Raw genomic sequence first — 24724 nt, forward strand, 5'->3', positions numbered from 1 at the left:
CTGTACACTAGTGGTGTAACGATTCATCGATAGTATCGATGTTTGCATCGTCAACTACGCGATACGAGTGCAATGTTTCGATACAAAACACATTTAGGCAATATATCAGGATATTTATATCGCAAGGGTCCATGATACATCGATGTATCGACACAAGAGCTGATATATCCCGATACAACTTCAATACTAATTAAAGTTGTAAGGAGTATTGCATTAGGAATAGGAAGGGAGTCTCTTTGAAATCCTATGAATTTTAAGAACAACTTGAACCTTATAGGAATTTGTTTGTGTCTGCTGTCTTCGTTACATGAACAAAGGAGTTGGTGTATAAGTGAAAGAGTGTGAACATTTTTCAAACTCTGTGATCTGTAGAATACTTGTCTTCAAGTAATTAAAATACGTTTTAGTTGTTTGACAAATAGCCCCATTTATTAACAACTATGAATGATGTCTTAGCTTTGTTAAGAAAGAGAACAAAGAGAACATAAAATTCAGAAAGCATACTTAAGAGTTATTTTCAGTGATTCTGAATTCTGACATAATTACATTGAGTTGTTTGTGAAAGCATTGGTGCAGAAACTCAACTTCTCAAGGGAAACTTCAGTTTCAGTTTATATATATTAGATCAATGTATACTGAATATGTGTGACTGTACTTTCTTAAGCATTAAATGTTGAAACTTTATTAAATGAACAGCTCTTGAAGTGTGTGCGAATGTAACACAAGTTCTGGTGTATAACAAATAAAGTTTCAGTCATTTTATCTATCACATAAGTTCTCTTTTTAGAAATTGTAATGTATCGGGATACGTATCGTATCGCCACCATTGTACCGCGATGATAATTGTCTCACAGGTTCCTTGCCAATACTTTCATGATATATTGACTCGCCTCATTAAACTGGTATCGGTATATATCGTCTGGCCACTTAGGCCATGATACACAGCTCTTCTGTACACTGAGAGTTTTACTAACTCAGTGTGCTTACATTATTTAAAAACAGCTTTTGTAAGCAGTAAATTTAAATATTACACACACCACACAGAACCATGTGAGCTCCCATGATACCCTTGTCATAGTTATCAATTCAGGATGATTGTCGGAATGAACATTTAATTCCAAAGGCTAATTACCAAGTCTTGTTCACTTGTTTGCCATTAATTACGTAACGCTAATCCCATTGTTAATCCCCACAATAAACTGACTGCAAGCCATCTTGAAGGAGCTGAGCAATTAAGTTGCTCATTACAATTCAATTCTTTTGTTACTTTTAGCTGTACAGCTAATTGGTGATGAACCTGAAAATATACATTCTCAGTACAGACAAGGTGGCTGGTTTGGTACAATATATAAGCATAAGGAGAACATACAAACACATTCTACAATAAATTTAGTCTTAACTTTGAAGCCTTGAATAGAAATTTACCCAGATTCAGAGTTGTTTAACATTTTGGATACTTAAGAGCTGGATAAGTTTGAAAACTGGTGGATTTTTCCACTTAATGTACAATATACATTTAACAACCATTGTCCAGAGATGAAAATCAAGGAAGGTCTCTCCCTTAGCCCAGTTCTGTGGCACCAACCGCCCAGTTCTGTGACAACAACCGCTACCACTATGTTAACCTGTCACAGAACCCTTCTTGTGTTTTTTTGGCATGAATAGTAAACCACAGACTTCATGTTATCACTTCCTACCAGGTACCAGACACTGGTGCCTGTAACCCTTGCAGAATGCCTGTTGTAACCCTTGCAGAAAGCCTGTTGTAACCCTTGCAGAAAGCCTGTTGTAACCCTTGCAGAAAGCCTGTTGTAACCCTTGCAGAAAGCCTGTTGTAACCCTTGCAGAAAGCCTGTTGTAACCCTTGCAGAAAGCCTGTTGTAACCCTTGCAGAATGCCTGTTGTAACCCTTGCAGAATGCCTGTTGAAACACGAACCCAAGTTAAATGTTAAATGTCAACCTCGCTTGGTTATCTCAGCTCAGTGGATGACCTCCATGTCCAAACATGGTCACTGATTGGTCAATTAGAAGTAAGTCAGCCATTCACATTGAGTGTCATATTTTTTTAGAGGATCTGACAAGGAATCTGGATGAATGACAAATTGTTTATTTGAACTGATGCCATGCTTCCCGTATAGTTAGGCCTAATAAAAAAAATGTTCCGATTACCTGACCAACCCTTGAGTTTTGGTGCCGACCCTTTTTTTTTAAGCAATAAGAAAGTAAGATTGTTTATGGATAATGTCTTCTTTATTATATATGATTGCATCTTACTTTCTTATTACTCACCAACTTCAAAAATGCCAATCAAACAGATCTGTTTAAGCAGTATGTATGAATAAAATAAGCTTTCTGATACCATTGTTTTTTCCCTATCACCGACGGACATTGGTCATTCTGACAGAGAAAGTCGACATGATGGCTGCAAGCTTGATTGAATATACAATTACACATTGATAAATGTGTAATTAGTTTGTACTTTACTTGTGAAAAAGAATGAAAACATAAAATCCTACCTACCTTAAATATTAGAGAGGTGTAATGGGAAGTACAAAAAAAAAATTATTTGGCCTTATTAGAATTATTGCTTTCAACCTTCAGCATTTTCTGATATCACTTGTTTTCTGAATATCAGAACTAACAACTTTGATTCTGTGCAACACAATTGATTCATCATGGATGCTTACTGTAAACAAGAAAAACATAAAAATAGATAGTGCTACAATTGAATTGGGAATATCAGCCTCTAAACACATTCCTGAATTCCCATAAAAGGCAAAGCACACAACACTGACAGTTAACTAGTGCAAGGACGCGAGCTCACATCAAAGATTTACTCATCCCATTGACAGCGGCAACAAGTTTAGCAGATAATATGTTGAGTGTCAAGGACAGGTCCTGGGGCAGTTGATGGGATAAACTGTCATACAAACACACTTTCAGCAACCATCTGCTCACACAATGGCCCCAAGATAAGAGCATCTTAGAGATTATGGGAAAAGTGTATTTTCTGTTAAAAAACTGGACTATCAGAGACGATTATGTGTATATTTAGCACCTGATTTCATGTATTTAACTATTATATTACAATGCTGACATTCAGCAGAAAGGCAAATCTTCATTTTCGCTGGATGTGTTTTTACAATATTCTTAATACCCGAATTTGGCTCTTAAGCGTTATTTTTCTGCTGAACATAATACTTGGTCTTTTGTTAGCTGAGCTTATGAGACTGAATAAATTGTTATAAAGGCGTCAGACTGGTGGATACAGTAGCAGATATGTATCTAATTTGAAGTAATTTCCAACCGGGAGACATTTCTATTGAGATTTTTATGCATGTGTTGCTAATAAAAAGCTGGCAGCAAAGAAGTAATTTTTTAATATTGTGCATGAGAATGTTTCATATCATTTTTGTAAATATTTACTGATTGGACAATTATGTGGTAATGTCAAAATGAATTGAGTCATTCAAGATTATTGATACAGACTGCTGCCATATGTCTGGAATATTGCTTAGTGCGGCGTAAAACTAAACTCACTCACTCAAGATTACTGATTTTATACAGAGCCTCGCCTACCTCACTCTGACACCTATACTGACTCGAAGCCAGTCCTTGTTGTAACTCTTTATCCCCTCCCACTAGGGAACTGAGTACTATCTTTAATGTCTTTTGGTATGACCTGTCCAGGAATTGAACCACTGTCTTCTGCGCAGAGACTCTATCCACTAGACCATGGAAGCTGTCAAAGCAATATACAGAAATAAACAAGTGCAAGGAACACTGTTATGAACCCCAAATATGGTCGATTTTACATGAGAAAGTATTTTCCTTGCATAAATTATTTCCCAGTTACCAAAAAAGTTTGAATGCTTTGTGCTACTGTGAAATTGATCGCGGACAGAATCAAGACATGTATGAATATCTCAGATAATGAGATAGATCTCTGAGACACATACAGCAAATACCACTTAGCGTAAGAACAGCACTTTACTGAAAAAAAGGTCCAAGAAAGGTAAAATGTACGTGACTGCCGTATAAATACCTTCAGGGGACAGATAAAATAGGAACGTTTTTAGCTTTACGGGTAGATTAATACAAAGCTGTTCCGTTCAGGTATAACACATGTGTTGCTTGGTTTGCATATGAATATGAATGTTAAAGTATGATCCTACGAAACCTGTTAGTCACAGCTATTCAAGCTCTCTTCGAATTTCCCAGTGGAACGACTTTGTTTTGGAAATGTGCAATCGCTCTCTACTTCCGGTGCCGAGCCTCGTTCAGATATTGTTGTTGAAATAAAACTAATAAAAGTTGCGTTTTCGATCAGATGGACAGAAATTCTAATTTTACGAACGACAACGAAAGCGTTTTCGGATTTAATCAATTTCGACCTCAAAGTCTATTATGTTATGCTCTGAGCATATAAAATTTCATATGGGACAGCAAAAGATAACACGTATGAAAAATAGATGTTCCTTTTAAGAAAGTGTTTGAACAGTGAGAAAGGGAGATAATCCTGGCTACCACCTCACCATAAATCGGTGGAAGTAGAAATCTTGGGCCGAATTCTGCCCTTAAATATCAATAGAAATCTCATAGACATTACCACTGGGGCATTAAGACCACACCTGGGTCAATTTAACAAAAAATCCGGGAAATGTTTACCAAAATCCTGGGGCATTTTGTAGCTGGGGATTTGACTGGTACCCGTGGGTTGCCTAGTGTTTAAAGAGTTCGCACGTCAAGCCGAAGATACGGTTCCGATTCCCCACATGGGTACAATATGTGAAGCCTATTTCCGGTGTTCCCCGTCGGGATATTGCCGGAATCTTGCTAAAAGCGGAGTAAAACCAAACCCACTCACTCACTCTTAATACCGTGGAGATGGTATGTCTCATCGTGTCGGGGGACAACAGGGTGGGGACAAGGGCTTTGTTGTTTATCTGCATGTATAATTTCTTGAGAGTTGTTACAGTGCCGCAAAGAGTAAGTCCGGGATTGCGATCCATGTCTTGCCACAATAGAGATACAAAAGGGACGAAAAATAATCTTGTATTTGCAGAATGTACGGAGGGGAAACCCTGTATGTTTATACAAACTATAAGTGCTTTGTTCCTCAAGTAACAATCAAGTTGTAGTAAAGTTCCAATTATCTGTAGCTATATCTACGGGTGTTTCATCCGAAAGTAAGAGTCATCTAAGACCTATGTAATGATTCACCTAAAACGTCTCGGGAGATTAAGTTTGGACAATGTCGGCGGGGTACCCGTGCCAGTATGTCTATGCAAATATTACGCCTTGGTGCGTGTGTGACGGCCATCTTGCCATGCCTGCTATGCAATCTGTTCAGCTAGACTGGAGGCCCGCCTCCAGGGTATACTCACTATATAGTGACTAGCAGTTCGTATCTTCCTCACCACTGCCCCATCTTGGTTCGCCATACTGTCGAATTATTTCATGTTTCCCTTGACCACTATGCCCACTCCGACCCAAGGCCAGGTTACGCAGGCAATATCTTACTACATATATATACTAATCCCCAGACTTAATAAAGAATAATTTGTATGTCATGGTTCGCGAGCTATAAATCGAACAACAAACACAACCAGTAGGTATAGATGAAAGACTTTCGCCGGGAACGCTGATGCACGTTTGTTGTGGTCCACTGACTGACAGCCAAGGATATGAAACACAAATTGTGAAACACAGCATGCATCTGTATTGCTATGGTCCTCGTCAGTATTACGACTAAAATAATTTTTAGGTGATGTTCTACTTATTGGGGATACCCGTGAAAATCCGGGTTGAACTGTTTTCACCAACATGAGCCTGTGGTAAGAGGCGACCTATGGGATCAGGTGGTCAGGTTCACGGGTTTGGTTGATGCATGTCATCGTATCCCAATAGCGCAGATCGATGCCAATCTCAGGATTGTCTGGTCCAGACTCGATTATTTACATACTGCTCTTATATGGCTGGAACACTGCTCAGTGCGGCGTTAAACAACAAACAAAATATAAGAACTTTCGGCTACCCTTCCTAGTGTCAGTGAGTGAGTGTAGTTTTACGCCGCACTCAGCAATATTCCAGCTATATGGCGGCGGTGTGTAAATAATCTAGTCTGGACCGGACAATCCAGTGATCAACAGCATGAGCATCGATCTGTGCAATTGTCAACCGATGACATGTGTCAACCAAGTCAGCGAGCCTGACCACCCGATCCCGTTAGTCGCCTCTTACGACAAGCATAGGTTACTGAAGATCAATTCTAACCCAGATCTTCATGGGTTCCTACAAGAGTGGTCAAGTCGTCCCAGACGCTGCTATATGCTATGAAGGTTTACGGTCTCTTACATGCCAGAATCGTATGGTCGCGGGTTGGAATCACAGATCTGGCATGAGCAGGAATCGTTGTCGGCGCCGTAAACGTCGGAGACATTTGTCATCTGGGACTTTTCTCTCGCTTCAAATTGACACGCCATGATGTAACTGAAATACTGTTAGGTCAGGGTTGCAGCTCAAAGCGGCTTTTAAAAAAACGCTCTCTTCCGCATCGCCATTTAATCTTCAGAATTGCGGACTTGAAAATCATAACAGCAGCATATAAGTAGAGTTTTAAAAACGTTTTGTCACTTGTGATACGTGTTTTCAACAAGCAATGTACCTGAAAAGACCAGATTGGATGTAGATCTCATGGTTGGTACTTATTATCCTCCCCTCAGCTCGGCAGGTATAATGTTCCACCTGATCTCTTCTGCACGTGTGTAGAAACATGGATCCAGAAGGTGCCTGGCAGTGAAGGAACTAACTCCATTGTCTCCCCCTTAACCCCAGGCATCTTCACAAGGTGAGTTGACACGACGTTAGGGGGGATCGTTTTCAGGGGATAATTGGATGTTTACTGAGCTTCTATAACTGTCATGTTGTTATCTGGTTATCATTCCGCCTGAACAGGGGGTACCGACGCATTACTCACCAGTCATTGAAATATGGACGAACGCCAAGTAAACCCCAGATGTAGGCAGAATTATGTCTCCTCCGCTCCTCCTACATCATAAGCATACTCTTGCACGTAGGTGTGTTTCATGTGATTCTGTTGTCAAGCATGCTAGGGTCGAATAACTTGAGGCATTATCCCTGGGTCAGCGCGTAGTAACACAATATGTGTACAATTCAGTTACAGTATGGAGAAAAGGAAAATGGAGATTTGAATGTGTTGCATGACCTTGCTTGCCTTTTAGAAATTGTAAAATGATCTTATCTGGGTTTAATTAAATGATGAAAATATGGAAACTGTGTCAGGGAGGTCTGGGTGTTAGTGTGTTACCCAACGCGTTTCAGTCATATAGGCAGCGTCATGAACTGCCGGGACACGTGGGCAACATGTGACCTTCAACGTGGACGACAATGGGATCACTTTACATCATTGAAACACCCACTTTTCTTCTAGACCTACCTGTACGATAGATGATTACCCTATGCAAGTGTTACACATTCCTACTGCTTGTTGTTTATACCTAACTATATAACCTAAATCGCACCTGATACGTGATGTAAAATGTTACGAGAACACGCGCTGGTGATTGCTAAATGCAAGATGTGGGCACACTCTAAAGTACATGCCACCTGGACTTCTCACATCCGGTCCACAACTGATGATTTACAGACCGCCCTCATATGTCGGGAAAAGTGCTTAGTTCTACGTAAAACAAGACCAAACGTCTTCTTCAACAACGGAGGATTGCTGTCACAATATCTCGGCAATGTTGTTCTTTCCTGCAAACTGACCACTCAACGCCGTCACCCTCGTCGAGACCGAATGCAGTATTCATATTTAACCTAAACGTATGCATAGAGAATGGTACATAACCTGTTAGTTTTATAGACAGAATATATATGATGTTTGATGGGTTATATGTGCCACGTGTAATGGGCAAAAATATTTCATGCCTGATGGGTAATATGTATCACGCACGCAAGCACGTACACACGCACGCACACCTACCTGCATGTGTGGGCAACCACATACAGATATGATTGCTACTTACATAATGTACGTTGGACAAATTGTATGATGTGAGATGAGCAGTAAATGCGATGTTTGATGAACTACGTTTTCGATTTGTGATCAGCAATGTATACAATGTGTGAAAAGCAATATGTTATTTTATTGTTGTTGAATACCACGTATGAATGGAATATATAATAATGCCACCACGGATCTTATATATGTACTACTGTACGCTCGGTATTCTCATCACTTTCTTTATATATATATATATATTACTATATGTATATATATATAAGAGTGCATAAGGTTGAAGGTCCAAATCCCAAGGTCATATATATATATATACGTGTTACTCTACATCTCAAACAGACCGCATTCTCTCCTTTGTTGTTCGAAAACCCAGTCCAGCGTGAAATTGAATGTAGGAAACATTAGTATCAGCCACAAGAAAACAGACACGCCCTTTGGGATCACCATCAGCCTGTGCTTGGCCACATGAGTGATTCCATGCCCCTGTGATACGGATAACTGTACAACTGGCGCAACTTTCCTTGCATTACCGTTGGGGAGATGAGTGGCGAGGGCACCTGTCCTCTTCAGCTAAGGGTGACCCATGAGTGAAGGGGTAACCGCCCCCTTTACACGGGGTAGAGTGAGTGAGTATTACTTAACGCTGCAGTTTAAGAACACCCTATTCATCCTTACCCAGAAACAAACCTTGGGATGCCATATAGTTGCATCCGCATCCACGACGACGCTAATGGTGGCGACGTTGACAACAGGAAATCTCCTTGCATGCGGGAATATTGGCAAGACGAAACCACCTGGTCTGAGAGTTACAGGGATGTCGTGACGCTGGTGGGAGGATGTCGTGACGTTGGTGGCAGGGTGTCGCCTATATTACGATCGGCCCATCGTTATTTCCTAAGCAACTAAAAATTCTGAATGGAAATATAATTGCTAAAGTGTTTGGTGACCTGTTGAATTACGTCAGTCTTCTATTGCTGTTTGCTGCCTTGTTTTGAAGCCGAGTAACACACGACGACTGGTCTTGGCGCTGATCCTGTGTGGATGAGGATCATCCTGATCACATGACGCTATAACAGCATGGAACTTAGTGCTAGTGCGTACTATAAGCAGGTTAACCGAACGTCTCTGCTCCAGAACCAGGCAGTACAAAACCCTCATGCTGCCACATTTGTCGCATAAATGATCTTTTTTCAGCAAAATGTCCAATAGCTTCGATTACTTTTTGATTGCTTTTCTGATTCTTTCAATTATTTTCATGAAATTTCGAGTGCTTTCTCGCTAGTTCAAGTTCTAAAGAAACTTGAAAAAAAGACAATATTCTCGAAAATTGTAGAAAATAACCGAAATAACGAGAATAAAACTTGAAGCATCTGTTAATTTTGATTGAAAAGGTAATTTGTAATGCAACAGTGTTAGAATTAGGCTTTCGTACGGGAGCACCATCGGAATACCATCAGGAGTACCATCGAGAGAACTATCGGAAGTGCCATCTGGAGCACTCGGGAGTACCATATGGAGTACCATCGGGAGTACCATGGGGAGCACCATCGGAAGTACCATCGGGAGCACCATCGGAAGTGCCATCGAGAGAACTATCGGAAGTGCCATCTGGAGCACTCGGGAGTACCATCGGAAGTAACATGGGGAGTACCATATGGAGTACCATCGGGAGTACCATGGGGAGCACCATCGGGACCACCATCGGAAGTAACATGGGGAGCACCATCGGGAGCACCATCGGAAGTAACATGGGGAGCACCATCGGGAGGACCATCGGAAGTACCATCGGGAGCACCATCGGAAGCACCATCGGAATACCATCAGGAGTACCATCGGGAGCACCATCGGAAGTGCCATCGAGAGAACTATCGGAAGTGCCATCTGGAGCACTCGGGAGTACCATATGGAGTACCATCGGGAGTACCATGGGGAGCACCATCGGAAGTACCATCGGGAGCACCATCGGAAGTGCCATCGAGAGAACTATCGGAAGTGCCATCTGGAGCACTCGGGAGTACCATGGGGAGCACCATCGGAAGTAACATGGGGAGCACCATCGGGAGGACCATCGGGAGCACCATCGGAAGCACCATCGGAAGTGCCATCGGAAGTACCATCGGGAGCACCATCGGAAGCACCATCGGAAGTGCCATCGGAAGTACCATCGGGAGTACCATCGTGAGTACCATCGGAAGTGCCATCGGGAGCACCATCGGGACAGATGGCATGTTTCTGATGTGGGAACCAAACGTAAGGACCGACTGACCGTACGGAACGTGTCAGGTTCGCTGACTTGTTTCATGCATGTCATCGTATCCCAATGACGTAGATTGGTGCTCATCGTGTCAGTCACTGGATTGTCTGGTCAGGTCCTGACTCGATTATTTACATACGGAATATCTGTGAGTGCGACGTTAAACAAACAAACAAACAAACTGACTGGGGTCACAAGATGATCTCCGTTAGCTGCATGGAGGGACGCAGAAGTACCCAGCGACCTCCCCTCAGTCTCATGCCCGGCGGCATGATGCCCGTTCACGGTGACGTCATGTACGTCATGTTACAACTTCTAATCAAGTAGAAACACACCTGAAAGTAGCATCCAGTTAAACACAATTGGTGTAGATCTGTCGCGTGGATGTAATCAGCTTTCATGTATCAGCCATTGTTATTGATTTCAAGGGGAAACTCTCCATCATTGAGACAGGCCCCAAACAAGCTACACACACGCCAATCTGCAGGGTCGTGCAAGGAAACAGCCAAGTGGAATAGTTTTTTCATAATTCGTATTTCTATCTCCACAGTGAAGAGTCTTGTTTTCAATTAACACTTAGCTGTTATTGAGGTGTAGCCGAATGTTTGGCAAATCCATGTGTAGTTTCTCCACTAGTCAAACGGGCTGGATGGCAATGAGACGTGGCTGGGCTAATAAATACACATTTACAAAATTGTCTCATTTCTTTAAATACATTGCGCAATAGATTCAAATCTGCCACTGAACCCCCCTTGGCTCCGTCGACGCAAATTATTTTTTTCAATGTGGTCTTAAGTCATTTTCAAAGGGGGTCTTTCTGCAGTATCCCATGCTTGTCTACCCGTGAAGATCCGGGTTAGACTTGATCTGCAGTAACCCATGCTTGTCTACCCGTGAAGGTCCGGGTTAGACTTGATCTGCAGTAACCCATGCTTGTCTACCCGTGAATATACGGGTTAGAATTGATCTGCAGTCAGCAATGCTTGTCTACCCGTGAAGATCCGGGTTAGAACTGATCTGCAGTAACCCATGCTTGTCGTAAGAGGCGACTAACGGGATCGGGTGGTCAGGCTCGCTGACTTAGTTGACACATGTCATCGTATCCCAATTGCGTAGACCGATGCTCATGATTGCTGCATTATTTGGTCCAGGCTTGATTATTTACAGACCGCCGCCATATAGCTGGAATATTGCTGAGTGCGGCGTAAAACTAAACTCACTCACTCATGCAGCTTCAGATCATAGTTGAACCTTGAACCAACTTCAACACACGTGTCCATATCTCATCTTGTAGTGTATTCAGTGTTCACTTGCCAGCTATCATCACTATCCAACTTCTTCATTTGTCTGTCAGTCTTGTAGCTCATTGTTGAAAGGACGATAATATTACATTGTCATAGCTGACGGTAAGATTTCCCGACAGCCTGGTTAAACATCCCTAAAGTATTTCAAACATACCACATATTAAGTCAAGCGTTAAAACAAGATGTTGTACCTCAATTAACAGCCACATAAACTCTTAAACATCTGGCATGGTTGTCGAATAATAATATTGTACAATATCGTCCACAATATGGTGTTAAACAGCGATAACATCACAACACACAAAGTACCTGTGTGGGGGCACTCAGCCATGTATAAGCCGGCAGTACTCGGCGTGCCTACTGTGTCATACTTCCATCAAGGTCGCCGGTGTTCCATGACCGTCAGTCATACGTAGTGTAACTCAGGTTACATGTATAGGAGATAGTTGTGACCATATTGAACACAGAGAAACCCTTGTTTCATGTACAGGAGACAATATTGCTCACAAATTATCCCTTGTGCCATGAACAAGAGATATATAAGACCTTTTTTATCCCAGCCTGAAGACGTCAAGCTACATGTACAGGAGGTACAGGGAACCCTGATTATCCGGACACCAGGTATCCGGGAACCTCCACTTCCGGACGATATATACATGACACGAAGAACATACTGCATGGAATGTTTTATCCAGGAATCCGGTTTCCGGATCAGGACAGAGAATTTCAATTACCAACAGTGTAAAATACAACAACCGGAACCACTTCTGCGCATGTCGAATCCAATAATAAATATACAACCACGTTTTCACTTCCAGCGGATATTTGTTAAATTCGCTCTTAAAGTCACGATACGGTATATATAACTGCAGCCAGGGTTCAAAAGTTGTTTTACAGAAATCTTGCATAAACAGACCCTAGCATTAAGTCACTCAAAATAGTTTTAGAAATGTATATTTTAAAAAGTTGAGTTAAAACAGAACAAGCGTCTACCCTCGTCGGTGTACGCCTTCTGACTGAATCAACTAGCGCTCTTTCTAATTGCAATTACTCATTTCTATTGTTGTGTGTGTGTGTGTGTGTGTGTGTGTGTTCTCAAAACTAACAGGAAATGAGTGAGTGAGTTTAGTTTTACACCGCACTCAGCAGTATTCGACGGTATGTAAATAATCAATTCTGGGCCAGACAATCCAGCGGTGAACAGCGTGAGCGGCGCTCTACGCAATTGGGATACGATGACATGTGTCAACCAAGTCAGCGAGCCTGACCACCCGATCTCTTACGACAAGCACGGGTTACTAAAGATCAATTCTAACCCGGATCTTCACAGAAGATCAGAAACAGAAAACGGAATGTACAGACTATTGTGTCCACAATTATAGATTGGTGGATGTGTATCTAGTGTCATGAAATATCACGGATAAATCGACAGTTCGAACAGGGGCCTGCCCTTAGATTTTGACCAGCCCTTATTAGAGGTGAGGTGAAATTGGGTTTAACGTCGTGCTTGAGAATATTTCGCTCATATGACGACGTGCATGCGTGTGTATGTGTATGTGCGGCTGCTTGTACTAGCCCAGACTGAAGCTGGTTTTATAGTGCTAGCCCACTGAGATACCATGCTGCAGTGAAGCATGAATACTGACTCCGAGCCGACCAGTCCTTGTTGTACCCATTAATGCCGAGCGCCAGGCAGGGACCAACAAGTACCATATTTTAACGTCTTTTGGTATGACGCCGTCGGGGATCGAACCCGCGACCTTCCGCTCTCCGGGCGGACGCTCTAACCACTACACCACGGAGGCGGTCAGCCCTTATTAGAATACGCATATGATATTGCAAGGGTTCACAAACATTATCAGATTTTTTTGTTTGTTTGTTTCTTGAGGCCATATTCCAGCTATGTAACGGTGGTTTGTAAATAATCAATTCTTGAACAGACAACCCAGTCACTGACATCACGAGCATTGATCTACGCAACTGGGATACGACCTGCATCGACCCCGTAAGCGAGCCTGACCGCCCGATCCCGTCAGTGCCCCTTTAACACAAGCACGGATCGCTGAAGGCCAATTCTAACCCGGATCTCCACGTGCTCCAGGTACCTCACCTCACTTGGATATATGTCGGATCGTGATACCAAGTTTATCAATGGTTTAAATAACTCAAGTCTTTCTATGATATAATTCTTTTTTTACAATTACAGTCACGTTTTCTTGTAGATACAACGATGAACTATCTTCAAGGGTAGAGAAATACTCATTGCCAATATTGTATTACAGACAGACACTACAAATCATCATCTGTTCTGTTCGTAACCAGGTGGTGTATCTGCTATACCATGTACCCATGGACTCATGCAGCACTCTCTAAAATATCCCCCCTCTGCGGGTGCTGAGAGAATGCATTGCGGACTCGGGCTCAACCCATATCCACTCACCCACTCCACTCTCCACGTTGAGGGTCTTCCTGCGAAGATCGGGAGGGTGCGGGACATTTTACGTGAGCTTCTAAAGCATCCATTAAACTTGGTTGTTTCTTGTTAATGGCCTACAAAGCCTCAGTATGACGGCGGTCTTTAATTAATAAAAAGGCATGGGATGTTGAAAGCAGTGATTGAAAGTATGAGCGACGGCAGACACTACCAACCAAATGACCGAGCCTGGCTAGTGAGAGAGCTATATTAACTTATAGTTCCTAAAGCCAGACACACCTTAATTCCTGCCTGGAGCTGTCCCTCTACAATGTGTTTTGTCACGGTTCATAATGAGTGGCCGAAACATATCTGTATAATTTGGCGCAACATATTACATTATGCGGTGTTTAATAATACAGAAAATAGTTTTCATATTCAGTTTCTAGCTACTTCAATGAGTTAACATTACGTCTTTAACATCCGTTTTTTTTCAAATTCAGTCTGCTTGGTTCATGTCATCATACACCGACGGTGTGGGGCGTCCTTTGTGGTATCAATCACTGGTTTGAGTGGTCGAGAGAGGATGATTTACAGGCCTCCGTTATATAGTTTAACTTTTGTTGTGCGTGTCGCTAAAACACACTAAACAAGAACACACAGTTGTACGTGAAATTGTTCGAAGCGGCATGACAATCATCACTTGTAGGAACGATAACTCGTGTACGTGTTATGACGCGTTGAGTGCAGCACTGTGACAGAGACGAACCCACAACATGGGAGGTTGGATCGATCGCAAACGGATGCCTCTATAGGGATCGGTTAAGGGGCTATATGGAAACAAAGGCGTCTCATCCTGTAAAAGGGCAGTTTTTTCCAGTGAAATATCTTCGCTAAATCAGTTTCCCCACTGCCCGGTTCCTGTGTGGATGTCCGACTGTGAAGGAGGAAAACAGACGACGTGACCCCGGCTGATCAAGACTGACACAACTGAAGCATATTATGGAGCACAGACTAGGTAAAAAGACCCAACCATTTGACCTTACAATCAACAATTTCATGAAATGGACTAAATCGATAAAAAAGAGTCGAAAATCGGACGATCATGAGACTTTTACGGTCAAGTCAAAGCTTGCCCTGTCTGCCTTTGTAAACAGCTTGATCAAGTCCCACAAAACAGAGCTCGTTCGTGCCAACGGAGTAACTTGCACCAACTACACACACAATTCCTTGTATATTGCGTTAAGACTTTGCTATGAGCTAGATTTGAGATCTCAAAAGGTCGTGAGTGAGCTTATTCGAGAAATTTTTCTGTGCGAAGGAAATCTTCATGCTATTTTTAGCATCATCAACGAAAGTCACGTGACCATGGGATTCCCAAGAAGTGGGTCGCTGAATATCCACTCTTTCACGTTGTACCCGAGAGCAACTTCTAACAACTTCAGTGACATTGTCATTCCAGCCTTGACATATTATGTTCAAAATAGTGTTAATCTCGAGAAAGATATACGGGAAAATAATTTATCGCAGTACAACTACAAAAGCAAGATCTTTCCTAACCCAACCTATGGGTGAAGATCAAACTTTGTCACCCTTAATGGCTGCTACGATGAGGAAAGAGCCTGAACTGGTCTTGATGTTGCTAAGGTACGGTGCGGATCCAACAGTTGCTATGGACCCTGACAGCGTTTCCCTTACAGTCAATCCAATTCAGTATATTGTCACATGCCTCAACAGTTTCACATCAATACGATCTTCTTCCTGGTTGGATAAGTACCATTACTCTGACAGTCTCATGGCTGATGGTGAGAGATGCCACAAAATATTAGAACTGTTTCAGCGATCAGTCCATCACATCCATTTACAAGTCTCCTCGGGAGTGTTGGGAGATAATGACAATGATCTCACTTACTACCTGCATCCGAAACTGACAGCTTTGGCACAGAATAGTGCCACGCCTACCCTACAACACTTGTGTCGCTGTGCGGTCCGCAGACATCTAGCAGCAGCGTCATGTGAAACAATTCCAGATGCAATCAAATGTCTTCCTCTTCCACAACTTATGAAAGAGTTTTTGGATTTGAAAAGCTAGCTATTTTTAGACAACTCAAATGAAATTTCCATGAAGACATACATACTGTTGACATAAAGTTAAACACACTGTATAGAAACTCCAGAGCAATTCAGTAACTTGAACCATTTGTCATTACATAATGGAACTGATGCATACAAATATATGACCCATGCATTTGATATAAACATTTAGAGTTTTAGCCATCAAATAAAGATTTCTCATTAATCCGGGTGTATAGGATGTCTCATACAGGATGTACATATATTCACCTTCATCTTATGGCATAGAAGAAACCTTTTTGATCGTGCATTCATATGTAACAAATTTATCATAACAAATTTAAAAGTCATAATATATTGAAAAATAGCTTTGTGTCGCAAGTATGGTATTCATCTTAAAGTATGATACATTCATCGTCAAGTGAGTGAGTGAGTATACTTTTACGCTGCTTTTAGCAATATTCCAGCAATATCACGGCGGGGTACACCAGAAATGGACTTCACACATTGTACCCATTTGGAGAATTGAACCCGGGTCTTCGGTGTGACGAGCAAATGCTGAACTTGAAGTATGGCAGCTGATTCTCATATGATACAGTCAACTAGGACACGTCTAACAAGTAACAGATAAATGCACTGTATGTTCTATGTTGATTTCTATCTAAATATTCCAACTTGAGTAGCACTCTTGACAGCCATACAATTGTTTTGTTTTGTACAACCTGTACTGTGCCCGAATGAATGACATTCAGTGAAAGTTCATCCACCCTCTGTATGCTGACTGTTATAGTCCTGTGAATATGCATGACACACAGTAGATTAACAATACACTCATACATATGTATGTTCAAACAACAAGTGTTTTCCTTCTGTGTTATTTGTTATCAGTTTCCTCATCCACTGGTTACATTTGCTACAATCTTACTTCTTGAAGATGTTCAGCACACACTCCATATAGCACCTGCCATGTGGAGATATCACATGAAAACTAGTTTTTGAATGAAACTACATAAAATACATTTGATAATTTTTATGAATGTTATTTATGTACCGGGTAAATAATTTATTCGAATGAAAGATGATATTTTTGTTTGTATTTTGTATAACTTATATGATTTGATGTTCAATGTGACAGAGATAGACACACTTGTAATAGTAATACCAAACTAGTCCACAGATCATTTTGGAGTAAGTGTTACGGAATTGACAACTGATAAAAACAACTAGTCTGACTTGATAATCACTAGTCTGGGGTTAAAGGCTAGCAGCTGTGTCTATTTCTGATGTTGTTTTCTTTGCTGTTGTTTTTAATAATAAAATTGTAAATATAATATATATTTATGAAACCAATTGACAAATATGAGCTATTGCTCAGTAAGATGTCGCATAAGTATGAAAGAACTGAACTCTGGGGTATTTTTAAAAACCTGAATCTGCCTTGCCCTCTCTAACTGTTTCTGTTCCTACCTGTATGTGTTTCTGTCTGAATGCGTCTGAATGTCTGTGTTTCCGCTTGTAGATGTGTCTGAATGTCTGTTTCTGCCTGTATGTCTTAATGTCTGTTTCTGTCTTTATGTGTCTGAATGTCTGTTTTTGCTTGTAGATGTGTCTGAATGTCTGTTTCTGTCTGAATGTCTGTTTCTGTCTGATGTGTCTGAATGTCTGTTTTTGCTTGTAGATGTGACTGAATGTCTGTTTCTGTCTGAATGTCTGTTTCTGTCTGAATGTCTATGTTTTTGCTGGTAGATGTGTCTGAATGTCTGTTTCTGTCTGAATGTCTATGTTTTTGCTGGTAGATGTGTCTGAATGTCTGAATGTCTGTTTCTGTCTGAATGTCTATGTTTTTGCTGGTAGATGTGTCTGAATGTCTGTTTCTGTCTGAATGTCTGTTTCTGTCTGAATGTCTGTTTCTGTCTGAATGTCTGTTTCTGTCTGAATGTCTGTTTTTGCTTGTAGATGTGTCTGATTGTCTGTTTCTGTCTGAATCTCTGTTTCTGCTCGTAGATGTGTCTGAATGTTTGTGTTTCTGCCTGTAGATGTGTCTGTATGTCTGTTTCTGCTTGCATATATGTGTCTGAATGTCTCTGTTCCTGTCTGAATGTTTTTGTACATCTCTGTCCATGTTCAAGTGATCCTGACACAGAGGTTCAAGTCAGACTGTCACGTTTCCAGGGTGCCCTTGTACAAAGCTATCTTAGCGTTAAGGTGACCGTAACTCCCATACCTTAACATGGACTTAAGGTAGTCTTAGCGCTAAGGTGGTTTTGTACAACGGCACCCAAGACTGTAGTGGATGGAGACCACTTGATTCATGTAACTGCCAACTTGATTATTCACACGATACTGCCAATGAATTTGCTGTGCAATTGAATGTTTGAATAAAGATTGTTATCATGTGATGATATCCTTGTTTCCTTAGTGAGATGACGGTGAAACAGAGTGAACATATATGAAGTTTGGTTGGTTGTTGTTTACGCCGCACTCAACAATATTCCAGCCATATGGCGGCGGTCTGTAAATAATCGTGTCTGGACCAGGTAATCCAGTGATCAACATCATGAGCATCGATCTACGTAATTGGGATACAATTTGGTGTCAACCAAATCAGCAAGCCTGACCACCTGATCCCGTTAGTTGCTGTTAGCAATATTCCAGCAATATCGCAGCGGGGGGACACCAAAAATGGGCTTCACACACTGTACCCATATGGGGAATCGAACCTGGGCCTTTGGCGGGACAAGCGAATGCTTTAACCACTAGGCTACCCCACCACCCCTTATCAGTTAGATAAATAGAGATTATTAACTAAGTGTGTTTCCATATCATTAATATCATCTATTAGGAATAAAAATTGTATTATGCGAGCCTTTGGCTCCTAATATTATGATATTAATGACACGGACATACACAAGGTTAATAATCTCTTTATCATATAATGTCATTGTTAAAATTACTCAAGAAGCAAGAAAAAGAAGCAACTCGTATCTGAATTTATATATGAAGAGAATCAAGTATTCGCGTAAGAATACTTAGCGGTACGCCAAGGTGAAGGTCGTTCATGACGGCGGCATATTGTTGTGACCAGTCATTAATACAATGCAAACATAACTCATGCCTAAAATAAGATCTTTCTGTCTAGAAAGAAACAACAAAATTGGGCAAGGTTTTCTTGGAAGTGTTTCGGGTAATCACCTCATCCATATCAGTTTCTAATAACTGACGGAATCAATTCATAATCAATTCTTTGTTGTGATCGATAGATCGAAATCCTTGGTTGGTACCTTTCTTAGACTATTGCCTGTCACTTGTGCCTCATAATCCGTACCTTCAATTTGAATGAAGTTCTCGGTTTCATGTTTTCCAAAGTCAAGTACTGCAGTAATGACTCCAGAACCTCTGTCATCAATTCTTACAGAATCACCAATTTTGATAATGGGGGCAGCCATGTTTGTTCACAAACTCGTCCACGCAATGTAAACTCACGATGACGTCTTCAATGAAATGTTAACGTTTTAGGATTCGCATGGCTTGTATGGATTTTTGAGAAAGTAGTTCGTGGATTGACGTAATTTGCATAGTTATCAAATTTGGATACCAAGTTTATCAGATTGCTTTATTGCACCGATAACACCCTCCATTAGATGATAAAAATCACAAATTCACATTTCATACCAGTGTCTTCCAAAATACCAAGGTCAAAATATAATAATTTGAAAAACCAACATTATGACCTTCAAAGTGGCCTTGACCTTTTACAGTCATGATTTACAATTTTATGGCTGAAATACTGCACCCAAAGTGGAAAGCCCAGAATCTTTTACTAAAGTACTGTTGGAAATAGAAAAAAAACTTTTTTCGCATTGATATCCACAATTTATGTAGTTAATATGTGTAAGTGCGAAATATCTGTTAAACTAAGTTCGGCCTAACTACAGTCTCAGTGGTAGGGGGATTGGAAACGTAGAAAAAGGACTTAACTGAGGAGAGATTATTTGCAGAAATGAGAAATGCATTATTTTTCTAAGTCCAAAGAGACTTTTTAAGAACACACCATGGCTTTATGCAAATTAGTGTGCGATGATATTATATTACAAAGGACAATTTTTAAATGTCCATTTAGAAATAAAACTTAGCTTCATTATAAACGATAGCTGACGTAGAAAATAATAACTTTAATACTGAAACTATGAAGGATGTAGCTACCATGGAGTCTCACTATCACTATGAAAATAAACAGGTAGGAGGGTCGTCTCAAAAGCAAACCCAGGATGGGTGTCGCAGACGGTGGTTAGGGTCGGGCTGGGGGATAGAGATATAAGCTGAGATAAGATAATCCTTTAGGGGAATTAAACTGGGAAGCAAACGGCATGTCATAACAATTTACAATTATTGTCACTAAGGTGACATAATCCCCCGCCGCAAATTATCAAATCAAACTTATAAAGTAATGAAAGTTTAAGATGAAGTTAAATGTCAACAAAAACATGACCAGTCAACCTCTCTTGATATCTCGCTCTTTAGTTGTTCAAACACACACATATTTGACTGACCTTGACCTTGACATGAACGTCATAGTGTATGAAATATGCAAAAATAGTACTAAAGAAATTGCTTATTGAAAAACATTCAAGGGAAGTCTTGAAAGTCTATGAAGAAAATCCAGTGAAGGGTCATTCTCAAAAAAAGGCCAAATTCGTGCTATGAAAAAATATGAAAATACAAAGCATCATACTGAATTAATCATTATTGTTTTGAATGGTCAACACATTAAAAAATGCGGTCATGATCATTTGCACACAAGAAAGTAATAAAATATTTTTAAAATAAACTTTTTTAAAGTATCCACTGAAAAAACCCGTCAGTGGTGTAACAAGCATAAAAGTATTCTTTTTTCAAACTTTGATGTCAGATAAGGAATTTTTCACATTTGTCATTATTTACAAACTTTTTCAATTTTCAAATATAAATTAAATCGTTTCATTATTCTCACATATTTAATTGTAAATTTGGCAAAAAGGGCTTGGTGTGAGAAGAATGTAATGGTAACATATGATATTTATTTCTGAAATAACTTGTATACTTAAGACTGAACATGTTTTCTGCATACAGTGGTATTAAAGCTGTTTTCAGTTATCATAAAATATCAGTCTAACTGTTAAATTATTCTTTTGAAATAATTAAATGTTAGCAAATATGCATGTTACACCACTGATATTTTTTGATATCCTGCCTGTTACACCACTGAACTTTCTGCAACTTACTGGAACAGTAAACCAAATCAACAGCCATATGATGCTTTGGATTACTTAATATTCATCATTGGAGAACGGCTTTCCAACATGTGGCATTGGAAAACAAATGATATCAACAGTTAAGATAAAAATGTACAAATTCAAAGAATACTGTGACACCAATGACATGTTGTGTTACACCACTGATTTTTCTTTACCTCACTCTAAATATAAATCCACATTAATTGCCTTTAATTGATAATTAACAGATTTAAACAGCTCAACAGCAAATTCTGAACACTCAAATTTTAAAAGGTTTTTAAAAAATAATATACAAAAGCAATAAAATGAACAAATTGTAGTAACATTGTTACACCAATGACATTTTTTGTTACACCACTGATTTTTATTGAATTAACTTCAACGATAAATTCAAATTAATTGCCTTTAATTGATCATTAATAGAACTGAACAGCTCAATAGCAACTTTTGAACACTCAGATTTTAAAAGGTTTTCCAAAAATAATATTAAAAACAATAAAATTAACATATTGTGGTAATACTGTTACACCAATGACATTGTTTGTTACACCACTGATTTTTCTGAACTTTATATACTAATATACCAGAACAAATTACCTTCACAGACTTTACATGAGTTAATGGTCATAAAATATACTGGATAAATACAATGCAAAGCAGTTGAGTTTTGTGAACAAGTGACTTAAATGAACATTTTGTCAGTGGTGTAACAAAAATTGTCAGTGGCGTAACATTTTCCCATGTTATACCACTGACAGTTACACCACTGACCTATTCCCACTTTTATGAAATTTATAACAATTAATGCTCCCTAACCACAGACCACCTGGCATAAATGTTGATGTTTTAGCAACTTTGATGTACTTTAAGTAAACATTGTTATGAAAAAGAACACATGAATAAGAAATCAAGGTTACACCACTGACTCGATAAAAAGTTATGTTATGAAGTCGACTCACCAACTGCATCAAACTTCAACATCAAAATAAAATTTGGCCTCCACAAAACTTCTGCCACGAGAAGAAAGTCATCAGCAAAGGGACCGTTTAGTGTTTCATATTTTTTACTCAAACGAGATAATTATTAATGTCACAAGTTTATATTCGTTACACCACTGACTGTGACATTTTGGACAGTCATTGTTTTCATTGTAAATATGTGATTTTCATTTTGTTTTCAATATTTCATGCAGGAATGTGTTTTTAATATTGGTGTTTCATTATAAATCTTTTAAAAATATGTATAAATACCCTGGAATTTAAACTTTATGGTACTGCAAAGTAATGTCGCTGTCCACTGACAGTGGTTTTTCTTTCAAAATGATGATAAAAACCCAATTTTGTCCCAAAAATAACAAACAGGAACACCATTTTACATCATTATGAGGAACAAAATACATTTTTCTTTCATAATATTATTTTTGAAAAAGAATTGAAACAATATTTTCAGAGCAATGTGTTACTGACCAAAAGTTGGGCAAATTTTGAGAATGACCCTGAACCGTTCTTGAAATATCTTGCTGACAATTCAGGTCAACATGCTGAAATCTTCAAAGTGTCGTTGTGACCTTGAAAATTATGTGAAGGTCACCAAAATTAACTGAGCCCTGGGCCTTCCCGAGATAAAGCTTGGTGTCAAATATGAAGAAAATCCAGTTAATATTCTTTTGCGATATTTTGATGACTATCTTAACATGCAATTTAACATGCTGAAATCTTCAAAGTGTCTCTGTGACCTTGAAAATAAAGTGAAGGTCACCAAAATCGGCTGGCCCCTGCGCCTTCCCTGGATGAAGCTTGGTGACAAATATGACTGAAATCTTCGAAAAAACTCCTGTGAATGGTTCTTGAGACAGCTTAACATGCAGGTTTACATACTGAAATCTTCAAAGTGTCGCCATGACCTTGAAAATTATGTGAAGGTCACCAAATTGACTGGGCCCTGCGCCTTCCCTACATAAAGCTTGGTGTTGAATATGAAGAAAATCCAGTGAACAGTTCTTGAGATAGCTTAACATGCAGGTAAAACGTTACCCCTTGTGACCTTGAAATGAAAGTCAAGGTCACCAAACCTGACTTGGACCTTTCTTATATTGTGATGAACCTAGGTACCAAATATGAAAAGAATATAGTCAACGGTTCTTAAGTTATTCCAATTCGTACGGACGGATGGAGCCTAATACTATATCCCCCGCTTTGCACTAAATGCGGGGCGGGGGATAATAATATCCAGTCCTGTTGATCTTCGGGTGGTCATGCCACCTATATATTTTGAGACATATAATACGATGGCTGATTTAAGCTTTTCCATGGGTATCATACCCTTTTACGTATCTCAACATAAACTTTATGATCAATAGATGCGACATATTCAACACACATGAAAAAGCATAAAATATCTTTAAGATGACCCCTTGTGCAGGCAGCACGTGCATTTCATGCCAGGTGAGTCGACAGTCAGTCGTCATACCTGGCTGAGCAACCTAATTGCCATCTATAGTCTGATGTATTGTTTTCAGCAGCTGTTGGTATTTTTTCTAAGTTTTGCCCGATTTTACGAGTAAACATGCTTTTCTGGATATACCATTACGCATCCCACTGAATGCCCAGTTAGGCCGATGTGGGTTATTTCGATATATGCTATTTGTAAATGTGTTATTTTAAGGATAAAGAGTAACAGCCTAAAAACAGTTTTTTTCTATTTCCGACAGTACTTTAACAGAAAATCTGTTTCAATATTTTTGTGAATAAACATGTTAAGGGTGTGACCTTCATTGACCATGGTCAATGACATAATATCCAACTTTTGAACTAAAAATAATAATTCTATAATATAATTCCTTTTACGTCTTTATCTGGAACATCTCTTTGTGTCTTAGGTTTTCAAAAGCAAGAGAAGGGCAGGGCAAAATTAGATAAAACAAAACCATGCATCAAAACTATCATTTCAATATGGCTGAAGTGGCAGATGACCACAATTAAAACCTCTGAAAAACAGATACAACATGTTTCATTATCATCTGTACATTTATTTAGCAAATACGTCACTGTACAATTTCCATAATACTGAGGTCACAACTTGAGGTTCCTCTTCTTGCCGCCCCTCCTGGTGAGGGGCTTGGACTCCAGGGGCAGCTTCAGAGGCAGCTTGAGAACCACCAAGTTGTCCCCCTCCGTCCTCCTCTTCTGGGAAGCTACGGAGCAACCGAGTGCACGGTAGAACTGAGACACCCTGCCAATATCACCAATAGAAGCTCACAATTTGTAGGAATAAACTGTCTAGGGCTATAGCTTTTTGTTTGGGTTTATAATAATTCTTAATTCTTAATTCTTACGTATCTACATCTTATATTATCTTGCCTC

General features: G+C 39.8%; 2 protein-coding genes and 1 long non-coding RNA gene across 3 annotated transcripts in view; 1 reads left to right on the plus strand and 2 right to left on the minus strand.

The window, feature by feature from the left end:
• Window positions 1-4202, minus strand: part of LOC124272737 (solute carrier family 4 member 11-like) — a 90084-nt gene extending 85882 nt beyond the window's left edge. Inside the window, 1 exon segment of the mRNA XM_046707944.1 lies at window positions 4182-4202. The gene's annotated coding sequence lies outside the window, so the exon portion shown is untranslated.
• A 9938-nt stretch (window positions 4203-14140) lies between these two features.
• On the plus strand, window positions 14141-18488 carry LOC124272742. Its single transcript, XR_006897415.1, has 2 exons — window positions 14141-17801; window positions 17836-18488. It is a non-coding gene; the product is annotated as an uncharacterized LOC124272742 (long non-coding RNA).
• A 5886-nt stretch (window positions 18489-24374) lies between these two features.
• The window catches only part of LOC124272743 (DNA-directed RNA polymerase I subunit RPA49-like), a 31969-nt gene continuing 31619 nt past the window's right edge, over window positions 24375-24724 (minus strand). Inside the window, exon 12 of the mRNA XM_046707945.1 lies at window positions 24375-24593. Within this exon, the coding sequence (XP_046563901.1) occupies window positions 24434-24593 (160 nt within the window). The 3' untranslated portion in view covers window positions 24375-24433. The remainder of the gene's footprint in view (window positions 24594-24724) is intronic.

The sequence above is a fragment of the Haliotis rubra genome, unplaced genomic scaffold, assembly GCF_003918875.1.
Source record: "Haliotis rubra isolate DU_JTF1 unplaced genomic scaffold, ASM391887v1 Scf172, whole genome shotgun sequence".
NCBI lineage: Eukaryota > Metazoa > Mollusca > Gastropoda > Lepetellida > Haliotidae > Haliotis > Haliotis rubra.